General features: G+C 45.6%; 1 protein-coding gene across 1 annotated transcript in view; it reads right to left on the bottom strand.

Annotated features, from left to right (window-relative positions):
* LOXHD1 (lipoxygenase homology PLAT domains 1) overlaps positions 1-24,296 on the bottom strand; it is a 218,633-nt gene that overhangs the window by 31,479 nt on the left and 162,858 nt on the right. Inside the window, exons 32-36 of the mRNA XM_082353369.1 lie at positions 11,927-12,135; positions 10,878-11,063; positions 7,945-8,072; positions 1,563-1,680; positions 449-623 (exon numbers count right to left, since the gene is read on the bottom strand). Coding sequence (XP_082209495.1) covers positions 449-623; positions 1,563-1,680; positions 7,945-8,072; positions 10,878-11,063; positions 11,927-12,135 — 816 coding nt within the window. The remainder of the gene's footprint in view (positions 1-448; positions 624-1,562; positions 1,681-7,944; positions 8,073-10,877; positions 11,064-11,926; positions 12,136-24,296) is intronic.

The following is a 24,296-nucleotide window of genomic DNA, read 5'->3' as shown; positions in this document are numbered from 1 at the left end:
ACACGGGCTCAGGGACTTATCCCATCTTAAGACCCCAGGCCAAAGCTGGCACACAGCAGATGGTGGCCAGGCACAGGGATGTGGGAAGGAACCCAAGGGCATCCAAGATGCATGGCCCCTGGGTGAGGGGTGTCAGGAGGCAGCAGGAGGACAGAGGGCCTCTGAGCCAAGTTCCTGCACCATTTTCAAAAGTGCTGATGACACGGCCTGATGATGTTCTCCCCCACTTCCCTGAGGCAGGAAGGACAGAGCCAAGTCAGTCACTGGCAGCAATACTTTGTTCAGGTAGAAGGTGGCACACTGTGGAAAGGAGCTGGCCTGACTAACTTTTGGACGGCCATCCAGAGAAAAATGTCTTGACCAGAGCCCAGGACCTGAGCCAGAATTTAAGGAGGGGCAGGGTTAGTGGCAGGTGGGTATAGGAGAAGGGAGGGACCCACTGACTCACCCAGGATGTCACTGGTCTTCACTGAGACGGTATAGGAAGTCCACTCCATCATCTCCTCCCCGTCGATGACGGCACACATCTCACACACCAGGGTCTTCTTGCCCTTCCGCTGGGACAGCCAGTCTCCGTAGTAGAACATGGTCAGGTCTCCAGCGTTCATGTTCTTCAGGAGGATCTGGGGGAGAGGGGCCAGTGTGGGAATACCTCCCTCACCTCTGCCAGCTGCCCACCTGCTATGCAGCCCCCTCATCTGGACCCCCGGGACCCATGATCCCAGGCCTGAGACAAGTTCTTCTCATTTAGACTCGAGGCATGAGGAAAGGGTCCTCTCCAGGAAAAGACCCTGCCCCGCGGGCCGGGAACAGGGTCTGAAGCCCCTGCCAAGTCTACCCTCACTTGGGGAGTTGGGAATGGACAATTCGTCTAAATATATTTCCGAGAGGTGCCCATCACTGTGCATGAGAAATGTTTGCTGAATGAATGACAGAAAAACAGACCAACCAAACCACTGTCAGCCATAGACCCCTGGAACTGTGTACCCAAGCTCGCCAGATTGTCCTTGGTGGGAGCACCATATTGTTGGCTCAAGAAAAACCTGCTAAAGGCTGGACAGGGGAGCAGAGTCTGAGGGGACTTGGGACACATGGCCTTTGATGGATGAGGGATGAGAGGATGACTCAGAGGGGAGCATTGGTCCAAGATGGAAGAAGAGGCAGCTGGCTAACCGTGATCACGGGGGCACCGGAAGCCTCCTTGCCGTCTGCCTAATGTTCCCACCATCGGAGCCTTGCCGCCCCAGATCCTGCTGCTCCCCTCTCACCCCTCCCAACTCGCTTCCTCCAGGAAGCCCACACCCTGGCTCTGTCCACATTGCACTGACAGGGCAGGCTGTATTCCCTGGCAGCTGATTCAGTTTTGACTGGACTCAAATAAATAAAACTATGTCTTCTGATTAATTCACACCAAAGGGCGTATTGATTATCTGGGCCATGTTCGCATAACAACCCTTTAAGGTGACATTTGCACTTCAACAAGGCCCACTGACAGCCCAAAGGAGCAGGAAGAAGGGGGTGGGCAGTGGGTGGAAGGGAGGGTGAGGGTCCAGCCATGTTACCCTCTCCAGGAACCACTCGGGCCGGCTGCCCAGGCCATCAATTCGGATCCGCATCTTGGTGAACGGGGCGATGTCCAGAATCTCCATGATGAAGGTGTCATTCTGCTCCCGCTCAAATCTGGGGGTGGAGAGGAGGGGCATGAAGAAGGGAGGCTGGCCATGGTGAGAGGGCGAGGCCATGCCAGAGACCAGATTCAGGGTAAGGAGAGAAGAAGAGGCCTCTCAGCTCCCCGTGACTCCCCACTAGCCTGTATCTTGCACCCCAGATGTGTTCCCAAAAGACTGGGTTAAGTGAGTTGCTGGCAGACATGGTCCTGAATCAAGAGGTACCAGATCTGGGTTCTAATCTCATTCTGCTAACCACATGGAACAGTCCCAGCTCCTCTCTGGGACTTGGTTTCCTCATCTGTAGTCTAGGGAAAATGACACTGGCCCGGCAATCTCATAAAACTGTCATGAGGACCAAATGGATGTGAAATCAACTTAAAATGTGAAAAGAATTCCATACCTGCAAAGCTTTAAATGAGACTCTATGAGTGACATGGCTGCCACGAACGGTGGGGCAAGTTGTGCACTGCACAACTCTAGATAGTGCTGTTCACATTTTTCTGTACAGAATATGCATAACTGAAGGCAGTGGCCCTAGGTTGGGTAATACTACTAATAACTGTAAAATGGCAGTTAACATTGCTTTTGTTGCTATTACTATTTTTCTACCGAATGACCACATCATCTCACAGACGCTCTATCTTTATTTCTTACTGCTCTTCCCACAGTGCTGCATGCAAAATGCGACCTTCAGTGCTGACATTGCTTGACTGCTCACTGATTCCAGATGCTCCTGCTGATAAGCCCCTGGGGGTAACGCAGGTATCACTGAAGATATGACACTGCATGGCAATTTTATGCTTCCTTGAACAAAACATACTTTTAAAAACAGAGGCCACAGCCAGTGGGAGCTGGGACTGCAAATGCTGCAAACTGAGAACTAACTACCCCTCATCTTCAGTGGAACAGAGGCCTAATCCCTTTGATAACTTGCTTATGTGCACTTTATGATTATTAGAAGTAAAAACACTCTCCCAGAAGTCTGCCCTAAATCCCTCCTGCTCTAGTTTAAACTGTCTGTCCTTCTGGTCACATGGGAACTGGAAGGCGGTGCTCACAAATTCCCCTGTCAAGCTCATCTCACATAGTGGACATTCTCTCAAATAATCTTTCAACTCATTGATTCCTTACTCTTGCCAGGTGTATAATTTTGCAGAACAAAGGAACTTCAGAAATCTGTGCTTTGTATTTTTAAAAAAATTTTCGCCCTTTGAATTTAGCCAAATATCTCCTTTTTATGGAGATTTTATGGTGGGGCAGGTGTAAGGAAAAAGGGAGAGAGAAATAAGCTTTTCTTTTAGAAAACTGAAGACTGGGTTACAGTTGCCCCCTCACCCTTCATTAAAGGCTAAACCCCGATTACACCTGAATAGACCCCTCTCCTCAGGGTTAAAGGCCTGCATCCGAAAGGAAACTCCCTCATTGGCCCTTCATTCCTCCACAGCTCACCAGCCACATTTTCCCTGCTGCTCCACACCCCCTCAAGACACCCCAGTTGATACGAGGGAGAGCCACGACGTTGAGGGGGCACCGCTGGAGAAGTGGTCAGCCTCTGAGTCAGGTCCCCCTGCCTCTGGCTCAGAAGGATGGGGCTGCTGAAGTGGCCCAGGCTTTGCCCTGCTCATCTACCTGAAGGAGCTCAGCAGCTTTAGCTGCCCCTCACTCCCTTCCTATTATCCCTTCCTTCTGTTCTCCACCCCATCAAAGGCTGTCCTTGGGAAAGGGCCTAGAGCTCACTCACTCACCAGTCTCTGTGACGGAGGACAGCCTAAGGCTAACCAAACCCAAAGCCTTAGGCTGGAAGGGCCAGTATTTAATGGAAAAGTTTTAGACATTGCTAAGAAGTTGGGGAAGATTTATGGGTAGGGAGCCTGGGGACGGGGTGGCTGGAAGATAAGGAAGAAGGTTATGGGGTTCAAAGCCAGCCTCCTTGAGGCAGCTGCTCAGGCACTTTGCCTCTGTGCATCTTAGAGGTAGGGCTTGGGCTCCCGGAGTTGGCTGGGATCAGAGGCTCACCTGTAGCTTCGTGTTAGACCCAGCTCCTTCCAGTAACAGTGGCCATCTAGCCCATGCTCCATCCCACAGCAACTGGGGGCAGCTCTGTCCCTCTAAGGACAGCATTGGCCAACCCTTCATAAGTCGGCCCCGGCTCTGCCCCAAGAGCTAATTGTTTAATTGTCAACAGTTTGGCTAAGCTCAGTGCCTCTACTGTCTCCCCTCCCCAGGCCCTTGCAGTAGCCACCAGACCTCTCTTCTCCAGGCCCGAAGTGCTCATCAGCACAATGTTAGAGAATAAGTTTGCATTGCTTTAAGCCACTAGGTTTGTAGTAAGTTTTTATCATAACCTCGGGAAACTACTACAGCCCCAAGTGGCAAGAATGTACACTTTGGGACTGTAGTGGGGGCAGATGAGAGACCCAGCACAGAGAGAACTCCAGGCATTGGTGAGTAGCAGGAGGACTGCCTCAGTGGTGGTGTAGGTGTCCACAGGTGCTGATGTGACTGAGGGGTAAAAGGCAGAGCCCACAGGCCCTGGCTCCTCTGAACCGGGCTCCTCAGGGACCAACAAGATCATTGAACTTGCTGCCCAGCAGGGAGCTGCATCAACCCGTCTGCATCCATATCTCATGAGCATCCTTGCCCTGGTTTGAGAGTAGATCAAAGTTAAAGAAATCTCAAACAGATTCTAAGTCTCTACCATCCTCAAATGCCATGATCAGGCCCAGCACAGGTTCAAATCTTCCAGTGTCCTTTTAAAGGGCAGCCTCTGAGCTGAAGATGATGTGTCAAGAGGGGTCACCCAGCAGTGGGTGCTAGGACTTTCCAACTGCCTGACCTTTCAAAGGCACCCGTCCCTGGAACTCAGCCCGCTTGCCTCTTCTCTCAGACCACCACCATTCCCACTCAGCCCTGAGACCTCCCTCCAAGCCTGACCAACTCCAGGAGCCTCCCCACCAACTCCCCTGCCCATGAAGTCCCCAAAGATGGGCCCTTTCCATTCTCAGAGCTTTATCACTAACCAGGCAGTGTGAGATCTAAGTGAGAAAGATATGAAGGAAAGATTCAAAACTTACAAGCTAAGCCCAGGCCACCGTCACTGGTGGCTCCCAAGTGCCTCCTGAAATGGCACCTGGAAAGCCATCTGGGCTCTGCCCTCCGTTTGCGTTCTCTTGAGCTGAGTCTCTTCTCATCTTCTTTGCACTAAGCGTTAGTGGAAGCCGGGGGGCCATCCAGAAGGGCAAACACAACAGAACTCTGAGAATCTGGTTTGCTTCCAGACCAAAGAATTTCCCGGTTCATGGGGTCTCCACTGGGCCTAGGAATGATTCCTTACAGGCACTTACTTCCCTCTAGAGAAAAACCACATCTATTTGCCTAAAAATAGCCCCTACATCCATTAGAAACTAATTGCCTCAAGTTCCACTGTTAGACAGTCATTCCTTGGGTTTAAGCATTACCTTTTCAGGGCATCATTTTTTTGAATGCCACATCCATTCACGACCATCTCACTGTGAATGAATTTACCAGAACAGTTGCCCCCAAAGTGGCAAGATGACAAGTTGGGGACTTTAGCTGGGGAGTGGGGTTGAGGGAATTGCTATCAAATTTGGCCTCTGGGTATAGCATTTTACAACAGGGGCGCTGCAGCAGGCGAACCTACACAATGCTTTCTGTGTGACACATGCACGTTTCTGCCTCCATTCTGGTCACACGCCATTTCTTGGGAAAGTCTCCCTTGCACAACAGTAAACTGTGTGCACGACACAAGCCCAGTGGGTCTTGCTCTCCAAGTCCCTGAGTCAAGATGCTGACACCTATAATGAGGATGCCAAGACACAGGCCAAACTTTGGGCCACTTGCAAATGCAATGAAGCAAAATATGTCTTGGGTAAGAGCCCTGAGCTTGCCCTCCAGAATAATTAAGAAATGATGGCTCTCCTCACAGAATAAATCTTAATTTGGAAAACCAGAATTCTTTAGCAAGGTGCCTCGAAGCATCTACAATATGGTGTGACTTTCAAGCCACATTTTTGGAATTTAGATACTACCAGAAAGGAGGTATCTATCTTTCCCACCAGCAACTGTGTCTGCGTATGTCTATAAAATAAGGTGGAATGTGGGCGTGGGATAATTAATCCGAGGTATTCCAGGAATTTGGAGTCTAGGTGGAGATTAGGGTCAAAGTATAGCGGTAAAGATTGTGAGAGACTGAAGATACAAACAGACACTAGCTAGACCAGAGATGATCACAGAACTCTGACCCACCACCTCTGCAGCAGCAGCCATCCCAGGCCGCCAGCCTGCAGCCTCACCAGCAGTGGGCCCATGATGGTCAGGATGTGGGGAATGACTGCCAGCTTCCCTGATTTGCCCCCTCTCCCAACTCAAGACAATCAGAGAAATCCAGATACGTTCCCCAATCCAATCACATAAGACGCCCAGTTCTAGGTAGCTCCCCTCCAGCTTTGCCATGCCCCCAGTAATGCTACACTCTGAAGCTTTGCCAGACTCCTGACAGCCTTAGCCTCTGCCAAACAAAGTGATGGTGGCTCACACCCTTGCTATAGCAAGCTCTAAAGAAATAGCCTCTGTTCTCATTCGGCCTTCGTTTATTTCCACAATTTCAGGAGTTCGAATCTCAGCTCCCCTGCTTACTACCTGAGTGACCTTGAGGAGTTACTTCACCTTTCTGTGTCTCAGGCACCTTATTGGCTGTGAGTTAATATATATTTAAAAAGCACTTACAATGGTGCCTGGCAGGGAGCAGGTGCTCATTGAATGTTAGCCTTTGTTACAATCATCATCAGGGGAGAATTGGTCAGGGGAGAATTCCAGGAGGGAACAGGAGTTGCATAATGAGAGTGTAGAAGTGCTAAGAGAAGACAGGCAAAAACTGTTCTCATCAGACCCCCCAGGCGCGAGCCGCGTAAGATGAGCAGAGTTCCCGCTCTCGTGAACTGCTCTGTCCCTGGGAAGAGACCTCTGCCCGGCTCCCAAGAGCTTCAGCATCGCCATCCCCATCCTCAGCACCGTCCTCACCAACCTCACCTCTGCCACAATCCAGAAGTACTTACTGAGGCCTGCTACATGCAAGGCTAGAGTCAGGAGCTGTGAGGACTCAGAAAGGAGGCTTCTCTGTATCCTGCCTCCAGCCTGGGGAGGCAGCAGTGTGGGCTCAGAGGTGAGTGGCTGTGGATGGGTTGTAGAAATCCTAGGCTTGGGCTCTGAGTCTCTCCCCTCTGATGCTTAAGATATCAGGGGCCAGGGATGGTTTGGGGGACAATGGCTGAACATAGAAAACCAAACAAAACCCAGGACCAAGCTGAGGATTTGATGGAAGGCGCAGACAGGAAGCACTACAGGAGGTTCACCTTTATTGCCATTACTAATAACTATCTTAAGAGGCAGTAGAACCTAATGCTTAAGACAGGGGCCACCTGGGTGCAGTGCTCAGTGCCATAGCTTACTGGCTCTGGGACCTTGAGCAACATGACTTGACCCTGCTGTGCCTCAGTTTTCTTACCTATAGAATGGGGATGATAATAATGGTCCTCACAGAGTTGTAGGGAGAACTAGGAGTATCAATACATTCAAAGGGCTTAGAAAAATGTCCAGCACAAAATAAGCCCACGTCAGGGTCCATGCTGTTGCTGTGGTTCCCTCAGGTGTTAAGCTTTGTGAGCTTGAGCATCTTCTCTTCCCGGTTGTACTGTTTCTCCAGTGTCTGAGACAGTGTCTGACATAGGTGTACAATTGTTTTTTAATATTTTAAAAATTAGTTTAGCCTTTTTGTAATCATTTTGAACTTGTAGGCAAGTTGCAAAATAGAACAGGGTTTCTGTGTTCCCTTCACCCAGCTTCCCCTAATGTGAACAGGTTACATTACTACCATACAAAGAATGAAAGCAGGAGATTCACAATGACACAATGCCATCAACTAACACAGACCTTACAGTAAACATTTTTGAGTGACAGAAGGAAGGAAGGAAAGGCGGAAGGTAGGAAGGAAGGAGTGCTGTGGGCTGAGGTGATCAAGGAAGGCTTCCTGGAGGAGGTGGATTTGAGCTAGCCCTTGAAACAGAAGGGTCTTGAGACAGAGAGAGTGGATGAAGAGCATTCCAGGAGGGAGAAATCACACAGAGGCATGGAGGCCCCAGGGGATGAGGGGAGAGTGAGGGGAGCAGTCTATTTAAAGGCAGGATGGGGCTGGATGGTGGAGGATCGGGTGTGTGGAGGGGCAAAGGGGCAAGGGGCACAGGCCACCTCCAGATACCTGGCCTTCTTTTTGTCCAGCTGCACTTCCTCTGTGCTGCCGTTGATGCCGTAGAGGGTCATAAAGATGTTGGAGTCGGTGCCACCACCAACCACGTCACCCGTCCACACCGTCATTTCATAGAGCACCTGCCACGAGAGGGATGTGGGTCCTGGGCACTGGTCTCAACCGTTAGCCCCAAGGATTTGCCTCACTCTCACTGGGGCAAGACAACACGCCCTCCAAGCTCCATGGCTCTGAAAAGAGACCTCCCCCTAATCAACTGTAAATGTCTGGAGAGCAAGAGCTAGGCCTTGTTACTGTCTGTGTCCCTGGCTGTGTCCAGTTCAGTGCTGGAGAGGAGTTCAGTTTCTGATAGCAAACACGTGCGCAGTAGGAATATGACCAAAAGCCCCAGCGTTAACCGATGTCTTTGTCAGTCGAATCTCAACCTAAGTCTGTTCATCCCAGCAGCGTGTGTTGGCCAGACAGTGGCTTCTGGAGCCATGCAGGGCGCCATTTGAGTCCCAGATCCGTCCTGTGCTAGCTATTGACCTGGGCAGAGGCCCCACCTTCTCCAGCCTCTGCTTGCTCCCCCATAAAATAGGGGTAAGCACTCTGTAGAGTTGCGAGAGCTGCAGACACCTCGCCTTGGGGCCTGGCGTCAAGGAGCAGCAATGGTTCTGGGGGGCTCCCTCCTTCCTGCTGCAGCCAGCACGCACCCTGCACGTCGGTGAGTGGGAAGCGCGCCCAGTCTGATGGTTCAGGGACTTCTGCCTCCAGTCACCTGTGAAGTGGGACAGCCGCCTATTGTATGCGGTTTTCACTTTAGGTTGGAATTTTGCCCTTCTGCCTGAGGTTTGCTCCAAAGAGGACGTGTTCCCTTTGCCTCTGCTGGAGGGGGAGGGCGCAGCCTACTCCTCCGAGGACGGTGCCCCCACCGAGGCCCCTGCCTTGGTTCTTCCTCCAAGAGGCAGCCTCGTGTCAAGAGGGGCCATCTTCACCCCTGACCTGGAAGGTGCTCTGGTCCTGGCTTCTTACTCCACGCCTCTCACCAGGTGCCCAAGGACTAGCAATTAGGTCTCGAAGGTTCAGGAGAGGCTTGCACACATGGCCAAGGACGTGCCCGGCTGAGCATCTCCTCTGCATATACCTGTACCCGGCCCTTCCTTTCCCCAGCGGCTGCTGTCACTCGTGCAGGCGCTAGGTCCCCATCACCCAGACGCTTTCGGACTCATAACCCAAGTTATTCATGGCAGTGATCATGCCCCTGATGTCGTGCCTTTTCAAGCAGCATCTAGAATCTTCACCACGCTACTGCAAGGTTCGAAGTAGTATTTCAGGCCTGGCCAGGAGGACATGTTTGCCAAGGGAGTCATTGAAGAGCACATTGCTTTACCAGGAAAACCCTCTTAGACCACCTAACAAGGGCATTTGTGATGGGCATGGAGCTATCAGAAATGAAAGCAGAAGCCTGACACTATTTTGCTCTAATCCAGCAGACATAGAAACAGAATGATCAAAGTGAGTGCTCGGTGGCCCCATGGAGACTGTCTCTTTAAGGCTGATCTCTCCAGACTCCTGTGTTCTCTGTGTTCATCATTCTCTCCTTTATGCAGACACATCTCTTTTTATGTCATAGGTGTGTTTCCAGAAAGAGACACAGAAACAGGGCTTTTGTAATTCCAGTCTGATATCAGATGTCCTGGGGAGGTGGCCAGTCCAAAGAGCCCTACATTTCTTTGTAAAGTGACAAACGTGTGTTCTTTTGTAACATGAATAACTGGGGTGTGGGTCTGGATTTCCACAGACTAAAGAGCTCAGAGGGAGATGCAGCTGTACCGAGCGGGGTGTGCGTACGCCCTGGGAGTGGCGCACACACACGCCCACGTGCGTGCTGGGAATTGGGTCAGGACGGGGGTCCTTGGATGAATTGTGTGCTCTCCTACGCTGACCGTCTGGCCACAGATGGAGATGGCTGAGCAAGGGAGCGGGGTATCGATGCCGTAGAAAGTTCTGCTCTCTGGCTCTCAAGCAGGGGATGGGCAGGCATCCACACTCCTGCCTGGCAAGAGTTTTAGAGCCCATAACTCAGCCCTTCGTTCTGTTTCCATATACTATATAGGCAGGCCATGCTCAGGCCCAGAGCGATTTCTCCTTACCTTTGTGCGACGGCTTCTGACCTAAATCTAGTAGCGCATTGGTTTGGATTCAGGAATAGAGATGAGGGCTGGGACCTTCTGTTTACCCCACAGCTTTTCAGAGAGAAAGGGAACCTGCAGGGCCATGTGACACAGAGGCCTCTGCGCCACCAGCTGGCCACGTTTCCTTGGGCCCCAGCACCCAGACATCCTGCTTCCTGCCTGACACCAACCCGTGACTTTATACAACCTGTCCCAGGTCATTTGGCTAGTTAGAGGTGGAGATGGAACAGGAGCTTAGAGCACCTGCCTTCCAGATTTTTCCCCGTAAAGGGGTCTTGTGCAGACAGCACTCACTACACTATGAGACCCAGAGGCTGACAGTCTCCCAAATGCCATCTGTCCTCATGACTGGCCTACTGGTGTTGTTGGAGCATCCTTCGGAGAATAATGACTCTGCATGTCTGTGTAGAGCATGCAAAGCTTTTCTGGACTGTTCATGGTCTCATTAATTCTCATCAAGATCTTACATGGAACAGGATAGGAAGCATTATTTCCATGTGCTGTACGAGAAAACCAAGGTCCGGAGAGGCCAGATGACTTGTGCAAGGTCACACAGCTGCAGACAAGAAGAGACTTGATTCTCTTGGCTCCTAGCAAAGTGGGTCTGGCTGGTATATAGGGCTGCAGCCCCTGCCAATGCCCCAGGGGTGAGTCTGCTGCTTCTCTCATTTCCATTTCCCCTGCTTCTCACCCACCTCAGCCTGCACTGCCCTTAGCCACACAATGCACACACACAGGTGCCCTCTATACCTTCACCCCGATGTTCACCACCATGGCATCCAGGAGGTCAAAGACACGGGAGGTGACTCCATCTCCTCGGTCCTTGGCGAGCCAGCAATTGCAGCGCAACGTGTACTTGGTGCCCTGGGTGGGCACAGCCAAGCATAGCTCCTCCACCAGCCAGCAGCTCTCAGGCGAGGCCCCGTCATGGCCCAGCTAGGAGGGGACACACAGGGGCCATGAGGACAGGGCACAACTGGGAAAGAAGCCCTCCCTGCTCAGCATCCGCTTCCCCATTCTTCTGCCTCCTCCCTCAGCGCTGTCTTCCAATGTGCTTCGCACTCACTGACCAGAGTCCCTCCTGTGAAGGTGGAGAGATTTTGCAGATGTAATTAAAGTCTCTAATCAGATGACTTTGAATTAATCAAAAGATTATTCTAGGTGGGCCTGACCTCATTAGGTGAGCCCTTTAAAAGAGGGTCTAGACGTCAGAGACGGAAGAAGTCAGAGAGATTTGAAGCAGAAGAGATCTTCTCTGAATGGCTTTGAAGAAACAAACTGCCTTGTTTTGGAGAGGGTCACTTGGCAGGGAATGCAGGCAGCCTCTGGCCTTGGTCCTACAACTACAAGGAAACAGATTCTTCCAACAACCGTTGAGCTTGGGACAGGACCCCAAGTCTCAGATGAGACCCCAGCTGTGGCAGCAACTTGATTTCAGCCCAGTGAGACCTTGAGAAGAGGGCCCAGCTAACTCAGACCTGGACTTCTGACTCAGGACACTGTGAGATAATACATTTGTGTGGCCTTAAGTTATTAAGTTTGTAATAATTTGTTACACAGCAATAAAAAACTAATACACAGGCATGCCCATTGGGTGGGTGGAAAACGGACCTGGAGGGGCAGGTGATGCAACCAAGGTCACCCAGCTAGTTGATGGCAGGGGCCAGGAGCTCTTCCTCTGCTGCCTGTTCTGAGTGGGGCTCAGGTCGGGCCCACTCACCCTCCCACCTGTGTACTGGTCAGCTCCTTCCTTCCTTCCCTAGGGGTGGTCACCATCCCGAGGCCCTAGGGCCCAGCACCTCTATTTTCTTGATAACGCCCACATCCAAGCCTGCCACATAGAACTCCTCCACGGAGCCGCAGCTGAAGCCCTTCTTCCCTCGGGGGTAGTCCAGCCAGATGCGGTTACTGCGCTCGTCATCCTCTCCGATGAGGAAGATGAAGGCCCGGCTGTCGGTGGCTGCGTCCTTGTGCTTCCCCGTGGTGACTGACACACAGTAGGGAATAACTGCAAGAGATCATGGGAGCCCAGCCTCATCACGGGCCAGGTGGACCAGGGTGGGCTCAGACACTTGGAAATGACCTCTGGTGGCACTGGTCTCAGCTCCCTGCCTCTGAGACAAAGTACAACAGAGCTTTTCAGACTGGCAAGTATCTACCCTCCAAGGACTGAGGGAGCTGGTAACTCCCAAGAGAAGATCAAAGAGAGCATTGTTGCCAGATCTAAAAGCCCTGTTGACCAATTATCTTAGTTGCACCTAGCACTCCCATGTGAAGTGGGGTGAGAACAATAATGGCTAGCCAAGTACAGGGGTTAGATGCCTGAAAAGCTTATCATAGATAAGAAAAGCTTATCACAGCAAAAATGAGGTTGGCAAAAGCAAGGTCTCACGGAAAGTAGGAATTTAGGGAAGACAATAAAATATTATTTATATATGTAACCTAGTAAATGAAAGTTCTAGAAGGCACTCATTTCCAAAACAAACCAGATTAAACAGCATAAAATCTTGCTCAGGTAGTATGGCATAGAGTTCTAGTTGCCCAGCCAGTTTCCATTCTCCTTGCAGCTAGGGGTGGTCATGATATATAAGATGTTGGTAAATTTCTTTTAAAGGGTCTGACTCAACTGGGAGGAGCACCTTTTTTGCTCCTTACCCTTCCATTCATTCTGCTTGGAATGTGGATGTGATGTCTGGAGCTCCAGCTCCAAGTCATCTTGGAACCATGGGCAACCTTTAGGATGGAAGCCACTTGTAAGATTGCCAGAGTGGTCAGGTTGAAAGAGCCTAGGTCCCTGAATTCACTGAGGCTGCTATATCATTCCCAACTGCTTCTCTTTGAATTTTTATGTGTAAGAAAAGAAAAATTCCTTGTTCATTTAAGCCGCTATCTTTAGGTCTCTTGTTACTTGCAGTTACTAACTGAAACAGGTTGGAAAACCTTCTCCTGGCTCATCTTCCTCAATAGCTTGGGAGACACTGCCCTGGGGTAGTAGATGTTAGGTTATGCAATCTGTAGCCCTTTGAAAAATTTCCAGACTAGACCTTCCTGGCTGGAATTACCTGTGTTGTTTTCTGCCTATGGCTGTATTTCATCTTTACAAGGAGAGCCCCACTGGCTTTTCCACAGCTGATCATCATGCTTAATTAAGGAGAAGCACTTTCTTGTGGGTCCTGTCTAAGAAGGTAGAGTATAAAAATATTGGTTCTCTCTGCCCAACCCCACAGACCCTCCATGTGGTCTTCTGGAGAAAAATATAGTGGTTGACATACTCTTATATCTAAGAGAACTGAACAGAAAAGCAGTGGATTTAAATGTCCAACAGAAAAATATACAACTGCCTTATCTCAAAAATCTGGTTGGAAAAAATGAACTTCTCAGGGGATTACAATATTGTTTTAAGGAGCAGGAAAAAACTGAAGCTAAAAGAGTGATTTGTTCAAGGCCACACATTTTCTTGTCAGAGCCAGAAATGGAACTTAAAACTCCAAAAAAACCAGCTCAGGACTTCTACTTCCTACCCCCCGACACTGGTCATGCCTAAAATTTGCATGGCTGAGTCCTAAACAACATACAAGGAATTCTCATTGCTGCTCTTGATTTCTGTCTCATGAGAATTGTCCTAGGCTCTCTGGGCTGAATCTATTTCTTGGGAGTCTGGGTGAGGGCAGAGTTTAGGATGATACCCTCCTGGTGGTAGATCAGCAGATTAAGGATATCATCATCCTAACTTCTCTTAGCCTTTGTTTCCCCATCTGTAAAGGAGGCTAATTGCTGCCCCCTGTAAACAAAATTAATAAACAAAAACGTCAATTAAATAGAGTCTGGAGACCAGAAGGGGGAGCTCTCACTCCCTATGATGATGGCAGCATCCAACAGGAAAAAGAAAGACTCCACTTCTTTCCTGGCAACAACTCAGTCAATGAAAAGTCCTGAACTCTTTGTTTACTACAGCTCTCCCAACTGCCTTTTCCAAGAGTTCTCCTCCCTTGCTGTGTGGGGACTTGCATGTAGTTTGCCAGGGTTGCAGACTCCGAATTGCAATTCTCTGCTGATCCCAAAAAACCCATTTTGCTAGAGAAATAACTGGCAGTCTATTTGTTTTAGGTCAACATTTTGGTGGCTCATACAGGGATCCAGAGAAGAGCCCCGACAGGTCTGGGGCTGGTGAGCAAACAGGTGAGATACCCACAATTGAGCCCATTGTGCCCACTGCTTTTCTTGTCAACCCTGGAGTTTGAAGGCATGTCTTTTTCCTGGATCTGAGCTCATACTCTCTTTGCATTTGAAGCTTTCCAGGCTTTATCTGGGATCTATTTTAAGGTTTTGTCCTTTCTGGTTAAGGCCTTGTTCCGTATACGAGTACTCATTTGCCACCTTGGTCAGATTTTGAGATCAGACTCTTTCAACTGAAACTGGTTAGGTTTCAACCTGTTCCCTTTGGAACAGGGGCTGTTTCATTGCAACTGTGCTGTTTCAGCCTTTGACCCATTCCTTTGGAGTAGGGCTTGTTCTATGAGAAGTGGGCTGAGAAGCCTTTGGCCTCGCTCCTCCAGGACCAACCTGTTCCCTTAGAACTGGCTAGTATTAGGCCTGCAGTTCCTTTGCAAGCTGTTTGAGATATTTGAACTGTTTAAGCTATTGAATTGAGTTGTTTAAAATGTAAGATGGTTGAGTTTTTTAAGCTGTTTAAAAATTATTCTTTTACTCTATAGAAAAACCTCTGAGAAATAGGATCCCAGTTATCTAAATATTTTGAGGGCACCCCTCCTACAGGGGATCTGGTCAATTTTATGTGTGAAAACCTCAGTCCTTCCTCATACACATTTCTAACTAAATGGATCTACCTGACCAAAGGCAATTTAGAATATCAATGGCCAAATGGAACTTCTGAAATGCCCAAACTGAATTTTTTAATAAACCAAATTGGTATACAATAGTGCTAAAATTTCTAGAACTGAACAGAATGTGTATTTAGATTGGTACTTTGAGGCTTTCAAACATTATCATAAGCCTAAAATTGCCTCTCTGCAAATGAGTCTTTTCTAAGTAGCAGTATAGATGGGTCTTGTTGTTTTTAATCCAACCAGCCACCCTATGTCTTTTGATTGGTGCATTTAATCCATTGACATTTAAAGTGATTATCGATAGCTATGTCATTTTGTTACTTGTTTTCTGTTTTCTTGTAGTTCTTTGTTCTTTTCTTCTTCTTTTAGTTTCTTCCCTTTTGGTTTGATGATTTGCTTGTGTTCCTTTCTCTCTAGTTTTTTGTGTATCTATTGTAGGTTTTTGATTTGTGGTTATCTTGGGGTTTGGATATGTTGACCCATAACTATATCTACTTTGTTTTAAACTGGTAGTCATTTAAGTTCAAATACTGCCTAAAAGATCTACATTTTTTTTACTCCTCTCCCCCATATTTTGTGTTTTTGATGTCATATTTTATATCTTCATGTCTATCTTTTAGCTATTATAGTATTTATTTGCCTTTACTAGTGGGATTTTTCCTTTCCTAGAAGTTCTTACTTCTTGCTGCAGCTTTTTTTTTTAACACCATTATTGGACTATAATTGCTCTACAATGGTGTGCTAGTTTTTACTTTATGACAAAGTGAATCAGCGATACATACAACATACACATATATCCCCATACCTCCTCCCTCTTGGGTCTCCCTCCCACGTCTCCCTCCTACCCTCCCTATCCCACCCCTCTAGGTGGTCACAAAGCACCGAGCTCATCTCCCTGTGCTATGTGGCTGCTTCCCACTAGCTATCGATTTTACATTTGGTAGTGTATATATGTCCATGCCACTCTCTCACTTCGTCGCATCTTACCCTTCCCCCTCCTCATGTCCTCAGGTCCATTCTCTACATCTGCGTCTTTATTCCTGTCCTGCCCATAGGTTCTTCAGAACCTTTTTTTTTTTTTTAGATTCCATATATATATGTGTTCGCATATGTTATTTGTTTTTCTCTTTCTGACTTACTTCACTCTGTATGACAGACACTAGGTCCATCCACCTCACTACAAATAACTCAATTTCGTTTCTTTTTATGGTGGAGTAATATTCCATTGTACACATGTGCCACATCTTCTTTACCCATTCATCTGTCGATGAACACTTAGGTTGCTTCCTTGTCCTGGCTTTTGTAAATAGAGGTGCTATGAGCATTGTGGTACATGACTCATTTTGAATTATGATTTTCTCAGGGTATGTGCCCAGTAGTGGGATTGCTGGGTCACATGGGAATTCTATTTTTAGTTTTTTAAGGAATCTCCATACTGTTCTCCATAGTGGCTGTATCAATTTATATTCCCACCAACAGTGCAAGAGGGTTCCCTTTCCTCCACACCCCCTATAGCATTTGTTGTTTGTAGATTTTCTGATGATGCCTATTCTAACTGGTGTGAGGTGATACCTCATTATAATTTTGATTTGCATTTCTCTAATAATTAGTGATGTTGAGCAGCTTTTCATGTGTTTCTTGGCCATCTGTATGTCTTCTTTGGAGAAATGTCTATTTAGGTCTTCTGCCCATTTTTGGATTGGGTTGTTTGTTTTTTTTAATATTGAGCTGCATGAGCTGTTTATATATTTTGGAGATTAATCCTTTGTCTGCTGATTCATGTGCAAATATTTTCTCCCATTCTGAGAGCTGTCTTTTCATCTTGTTTATGGTTTCCTTTGCTGTGCCAAAACTTTGAACTTTCATTAGGTCTCATTTGTTTATTTTTGTTTTTATTTCCATTACTCTAGGAGGTGGATCAAAAAAGATCTTGCTGTGATTTATGTCAAAGAGTGTTCTTCCTATGTTTTCCGCTAAGAGTTTTATACTGCCCGGTCTTACATTTAGGTCTCTAATTCATTTTGAGTTTATTTTTGTGTATGGTGTTAGGGAGTGTTCTAATTTCATTCTTTTACATGTAGCTTTCCAGTTTTCCCAGCACCACTTATTGAAGAGACTGTCTTTTCTCCAGTGTATATCCTTGCCTCCTTTGTCATAGATTAGTTGACCATAGGTGCGTGGGTTTATCTCTGGGCTTTCTATCTGGTTCCATTGATCTATATTTCCGTTTTTGTGCCAGTACCATATTGTCTTGATTACTGTAGCTTTGTAGTATAGTCTGAAGTCAGGGAGTCTGATTCCTCCAGCTCTGCTTTTTCCCCTCAAGACTGCTTTGGCTATTCGGGGTCTTTTGTGTCTCCATACAAATTTTAAGATATTTTGTTCTAGTTCTGTAAAAAAATGCCATTGGTAATTTGATAGGGATTGCACTGAATCTGTAGATTGCTTTGGGTAGTATAGTCATTTTCACAATATTGATTCTTCCAATCCAAGAACATGGTATATCTCTCCATCTGTTGGTATCATCTTTAATTTCTTTCATCAGTGTCTTATAGTTTTCTGCATACAGGTCTTTTGTGTCCCTAGGTAGGTTTATTCCTAGGTATTTTATTCTTTTTGTTGCAATGGTAAATAGGAGTGTTTTCTTAATTTCTCATTCATATTTTTCATCATTAGTGTATAGGAGTGCAAGAGATTTTTGTGCATTAATTTTGTATACTGAAACTTTACCAAATTCATTGATTAGCTCTAGTAGTTTTCTGGTGGCATCTTTAGGATTCTCTATGTATAGTATCAAGTCATCTGCAAACAGTGACAGTTTTACTTCTTCTTTTCCAATTTGTATTCCTTTTATTTCTTTTTCTTCTCTGATTGCCATGGCTAGGACTTCCAAAACTATGTTGAATAATAGTGGTGAAAGTGGACATCCTTGTCTTGTTCCTGATCTTAGAGGAAATGGTTTCAGTTTTTCACCATTGAGAATGATGTTTGCTGTGGGTTTGTCGTATATGGCCTATATTATGTTGAGGTAGGTTCCCTCTATGCCCACTTTCTGGAGAGTTTTTATCGTAAACGGCTGTTGAATTTTGTCAAAAGCTTTTTCTGCATCTATTGAGATGATCATATGGTTTTTATTCTTCAATTTGTTAATATGGTGTATCACATTGATTGATTTGCATATATTGAAGAATCCTTGCATCCCTGGGATAAATCCCACTTGATCATGGTGTATGATCCTTTTAATGTGTTGTTGGATTCTGTTTGCTAGTATTTTGTTGAGGATTTTTGCATCTATATTCATCAGTGATATTGGTCTGTACTTTTCTTTTTTTGTAGTATCTTTGTCTGGCTTTGGTATCAGGGTGATGGTGGCCTCATAGAATGAGTTTAGGAGTTTTCCTTCCCCAGCAATTTTTTGGAAGAGTTTGAGAAGGATGGGTGTTAGTTCTTGTCTAAATGCTTGATAGAATTCACCTGTGAAGCCATCTGGTCCTGGACTTTTGTTTGCTGGAAGATTTTAAATCACAGTTTCAATTTCATTACTTGTGATTGGTCTGTTCATATTTTCTATTTCTTCCTGGTTCCATCTTGGAAGGTTATACCTTTCTAAGAATTTGTCCATTTCTTCCAGGTTTTCCATTTTATTGGCATAGAGTTGCTTGTAGTAGTCTCTTAGGATGCTTTGTATTTCTGCGGTGTCTGTTGTAACGTCTCCTTTTACATTTCTAATTTTAGTGATCTGAGTCCTCTCCCTCTTTCTTGGTGAGTCTGGCTAATGGTTTATCAATTTTGTTTATCTTCTCAAAGAACCAGCTTTTAGTTTTATTGATCTTTGCTATTGTTTCCTTTGTTTCTATTTCATTTATTTCTGATCTGATCTTTATGATTTCTTTCCTTCTGCTAACTTTGGGTTTTGTTTGTTCTTCTTTCTCCAGTTCCTTTAGGTGTAAGGTTAGATTGTTTATTTGAGATTTTTCTTGTTTCTTGAGGTAAACTTGTATAGCTATAAACTTCCCTCTTAGAACTGCTTTTGCTGCATCCCATAGGTTTTGGATCGTCGTGTTTTCATTGTCATTTGTCTCTAGGTATTTTTTGATTTCCTCTTTGATTTCTTCAGTGATCTCTTGGTTATTTAGTAACGTATTGTTTACCATCCATGTGTTTGTGTTTTTTACTTTATTTTCCCTCTAATTGATTTCTAATCTCATAGCATTGTGGTCAGAAAAGATGCTTGATATGATTTCAATTTTCTTAAATTTACTGAGGCTTGATTTGTGACCCAAGGTGTGATCTATCCTGGAGAATGTTCTGTGAGGACTTGAGAAGAAAGTGTAATCTGCTGTTTTTGGATGGAATGTCCTATAAATATCAATTAAATCTATCTGATCTATTGTGTCATTTAAACTTGTGTATCCTTATTAATTTTCTGTTTTGTATGATCTGTCATGATCATTGGTGTAAGTGAGGTGTCAAAGTCCCCCACTATTATTGTGTTACTGTTGATTTCCTCTTTTAGAGATGTTAGCAGTTGCCTTATGTGTTGAGGTACTCCTACGTTGGGTGCATATATATTTATAATTGTTATATCTTCTTCTTGGATTGATCCTTTGATCATTTTGTAGTGTCCTTCCTTGTCTCTTGTAACATTCTTTATTTTAAAGTCTATTTTATCTGATATGAGTATAGCTACTCCAGCTTTGTTTTGATTTCCATTTGCATGGGATATCTTTTTCCATCCCCTCACTTTCAGTCTGTATGTGTCCCTAGGTCTGAAGTGGGTCTCTTGTAGACAGCATATATGTGGGTCTTGTTTTTGTACCCATTTAGCAAGCCTGTGTCTTTTGGTTGGAGCATTTACTCCATTCAGGTTTAAGGTAATTATCGATAGGTATGTTCCTATGACCATTTTCTTAATTGTTTTGGGTTTGGTTTTGTAGGTCCTTTTCTTCTCTTGTGTCTCCCAGTTAGAGAAGTTCCTTTAGCATTTGTTGTAGAGCTGGTTTGGTGGTGCTAAATTCTCTTAACTTTTGCTTGTCTGTAAAGCTTTTGGTTTCTCCATCGAATCTGAATGAGATCCTAGCTGGATAGAGTAATCTTGGTTGTAGGTTCTTCTCTTTCATCACTTTAAGTATATCATGCCACTCCCTTCTGGCCTGTGTAGTTTCTGCTGAGAAATCAACTGTTAACCTTATGGGAGTTCCCTTGTATGTTATTTGTCGTTTTTCCCTTGCTGCTTTCAATAATTTTTCTTTGTCTTTATTTTTTGCCAGTTTGATTACTATGTGTCTTGGCGTGTTTCTCCTTGAGTTTATCCTGTATGGGACTCTATGTGCTTCCTGGACCTGGGTGGCTATTTCTTTTCCCGTGTTAGGGAAATTTTCGACTATAATCTCTTCAAATATTTTCTCAGGTCCTTTCTTTCTCTCTTCTCCTTCTGGGACCCCTATAATGCAAATGTTGTTGCATTTAATGTTGTCCCAGAGGTCTCTTTGTCTGTGTTCATTTCTTTTCATTCTTTTTTCATTATTCTGTTCCACAGCAGTGAATTCCACCATTCTGTCTTCCAGGTCACTTATCCGTTCTTCTGCCTCAGTTATTCTGCTGTTGATTCCTTCTAGTGTATTTTTCATTTCAATTATTGTATTGTTCATATCTGTTTGCTTATTCTTTAATTCTTCTAGGTCTTTGTTAAACATTTCTTGCATCTTCTCGATCTTTGCCTCTATCCTTTTTCTGAGGTCCTGGATCATCTTCACTATCATTATTCTGAATTCTTTTTCTGGAAGATTGCCTATCTCCATTTCATTTAGTTGTTTTTCTGGGGTTTTATCTTCTTCCTTCATCTGCTACATAGCCCTCTGCCTTTTCATCTTGTCTATCTCTCTGTGAATGTGGTTTTTGCTCCACAGGCTGCAGGATTGTAGTTCTTCTTGCTTCTGCCCTCAATTTTCTTAAATTTACCAAGGCTTGATTTGTGACCCAAGATATGATCTATCCTAGAGAATGTTCCATGAGCACTTGAGAAGAAAGTGTATTCTGTTGTTTTTAGATGGAATGTTCTACAAATATTAATTAAGTCCATCTTTTTACATGTATTATTTAAAGCTTGTGTTTCCTTATTTATTTTCATATTGGATGATCTGCCTATTGGTGAAAGTGGGGTGTTAAAGTCCCCTACTATGATTGTGTTACTGTTGATTTCCCCTTTTATGGCTGTTAGCATTTGCTTTATGTACTGAGGTGCTCCTATGTCAGGTGCATAAATATTTACAATTGTTATGTGTTCTTCTTGATTGATCCCTTGATCATTATGTAGTGTCCTTCTTTGTCTCTTATAATAGTCTTTATTTTAAAGTCTATTTTGTCTGATATGAGAATTGTTTCTCCAGCTTTCTTTTGATTTCCATTTGCATAGAATATCTTTTTCCATCCCCTCACTTTCAGTCTGTATGTGTCCCTAGATCTGAAGTGGGTCTCTTGGAGACAGCATATATACAGGTCTTGTTTTTGTATCCATTCAGCCAGTCTCTGTCTTTTGGTTGGAGCATTTAATCCATTTACATTTTTAAAAACATCTTTTTTGGAGTATAATTGCTTTACAATGGTGTGTTAGTTTCTGCTGTATAACAAAGTGAATCAGTTATACATATACATATATCCCCATATCTCTTCCCTCTTGCATCTCCTTCCCTCCCACACTGCCTATCTCACCCCTCTAGGTGGTCACAAAGCACCGAGCTGATCTCCCTGTGCTATGTGGCTGCTTCCGACTAGCTATCTATTTTACGTTTGGTAGTGTATATATGTCCATGCCACTCTCTCAGTTTGTCCCAGCTTACCCTTCCCCCTCCCAGTGTCCTCAAGTCCATTCTCTAGTAGGTCTGCATCTTTATTCCCGTCTTGCCCTTAGGTTCTTCATGACCATTTTTTTTTTTTTTTAGATTCCATATATATGTGTTAGCATATGGTATTTGTTTTTCTCTTTCTGACTTACTTCACTCTGTATGACAGACCCTAGGTCCATCCACCTCACTACAAATAACTCAATTTCATTTCTTTTTATGGCTGAGTAATATTCCATTGTATATATGTGCCACATCTTCTTTATCCATTCATCTGTCGATGGACACTTGAGGAGGTGGACTTTGGGAGCAATGATATATATATATATATATTTCCCCTTTTTCTCTTTTTCTTAGTGTGTATGTGTATGCTTCTGTGTGTGATTTTGTTTGTATAGCTTTGCTTTTACCATTTGTCCTAGGGTTCTGTCTGCCCGTTTTTTAAATTTTCCCCCCTTTTTTTTAGTATAGTTTCTAGCGCTTGTTATCATTGGTGGATTTGTTTTTTGGTTTGGTTGCTCTCTTCTTTCTTTCTTTCTTTTATTTTTATTACTTAAAATTTTTTTTTAATAATTATTTTTTTAAATTATTTTATTTTATTTTATTTTACCTTTTTCATTCTTTCTTTCTTTTTTTCTCCCTCTTATTCTGAGCCGTGTGGATGACAGGCTCTTGGTGCTCCACCCAGGCATGAGGGCTGTGCCTCTGAGGTGGGAGAACCAAGTTCAGGACATTGGTCCACCAGAGGCCTCCCAGCTCCACGATCGATAACTACCTTAAATGTAAATGGTGGGCTGGTCCATGTCTGGTGGTGTGTTTTGGGGTGTCTGTGACCTTATTATGATTTTAGGCAGCCTCTCTGCTAATGGGTGGGGTTGTGTTCATGTCTTGCTAGTTGTTTGGTATAGGGTGTCTAGCACTGTAGCTTGCTGGTCATTGAGTGGAGCTGGGTGTTAGCGTTGAGATGGAGATCTCTGGGAGCACTTTCACTGTTTGATATTACATGGAGCCAGGAGGTCTCTGGTGGACCAATGTCCTGAACTCAGCTCTCCCACGTCAGAGGCACAGGCCTGACACCCAGCTGGAGCACCAAGACCCTGTAAGCCACATGGTTCAGAAGAAAAGGGAGAAAAAAAGAAAGAAAGAAAAATAAAATAAAATAAATAAAGTTATTAAAATAAAAAAATTATTAAAAATTTAAAAGTTAAAAAGTAATAAAAAAAAAGAAAGAAAGAAGAGAGCAACCAAACCAAAAAACAAATCCACCAGTGATAACAAGTGCTAAAAACTATACTTGAAAAAAAAAAAAAAGGACAGACAGAACCCTAGGATAAAGCGTAAAAGCAAAGCTATTCAGACAAATTCACACAAAGAAGCATACACATAGACACTCACAAAAAGAGAAAAAGGAAAAATATATATGTCTATATATATAAAAAAAGGAAGAGAGCAACCAAATCAATAAACAAATCTTCCAACGATAATAAATTCTAAATACTAAACTAAGGTGAACATAAAACCAGAAACAAATTATTTGCAGAAAGCAAACCCCAAGTCTACAGTTGCTCCCAAAGTCCACCTCCTCAATTTGAGATGATCCGTTGTCTATTCAGGTATTCCACAGTGGCAGGGTACATCAGGTTGATTGTGGAGCTTTAATCCGCTGCTTCTGAGGCTGCTGGGAGAGATTTCCCTTTCTCTTCTTTGTTCGCACAGCTCCCGGGGTTCAGCTTTGGATTTGGCCCCGCCTCTACGTGTAGGTCGCCTGAGGGCATCTGTTCTTTGCTCAGAGAGGACGGGGTTAAAGTAGCAGCTGATTAGGGGGTTCTGGCTCACTCAGGCCGGGGTGAGGAAGGGGTATGGAATGCGGAGCAAGCCTGCGGCGGCAGAGGCCAGTGTGACGTTGCAACAGCCTGAGGTGCGCCGTGTGTTCTCCCGGGGAAGTTGTCCCTGGATGATGGGACCCTGGCAGTGGCGGGCTGCATGGGCTCCCGGGAGGGGAGGTGTGGAGAGTGACCTGTGCTTGCACACAGGCTTCTTGGTGGCTGCAGCAGCAGCCTTAGCATTTCATGCCTGTCTCTGGTGTCTGCGCTGGTAGCCACGGCTCGCGCCCGTCTCTGGAGCTTGTTTAGGTGGTGCTCTGAATCCCCTCTCCTCGCGCACCCTGAAACAATGGTCTCTTGCCTCTTAGGTAGGTCCAGACTTTTTCCTGGACTCCCTCTCGGCTATAGCTGTGGCACACTAGACCCTTCAGGCTGTGTTCACGCAGCCAACCCCAGTCCTCTCCCTGGGATCCGACCTCCGAAGCCCGAACCTCAGCTCCCAGCCCCCGCCCGCCCTGGCAGGTGAGCTGACAAGCCTCTCAGGCTGATGAGCGCTGATCGGCACCGATCCTCTGTGCAGGAATCTCTCCGCTTTGCCCTCCGCACCCCTGTTGCTGCGCTCTCCTCCGTGGCTTCGAAGCTTCCCCCCCACCACCC

Source organism: Balaenoptera borealis (assembly GCF_965194805.1).
Source record: "Balaenoptera borealis genome assembly, chromosome: 14".
In the NCBI taxonomy this organism is placed as follows: Eukaryota; Metazoa; Chordata; class Mammalia; order Artiodactyla; family Balaenopteridae; genus Balaenoptera; species Balaenoptera borealis.
Note: the sequence above shows the minus strand (reverse complement) of the source record. Positions and strands in the feature narration are given on the sequence as shown.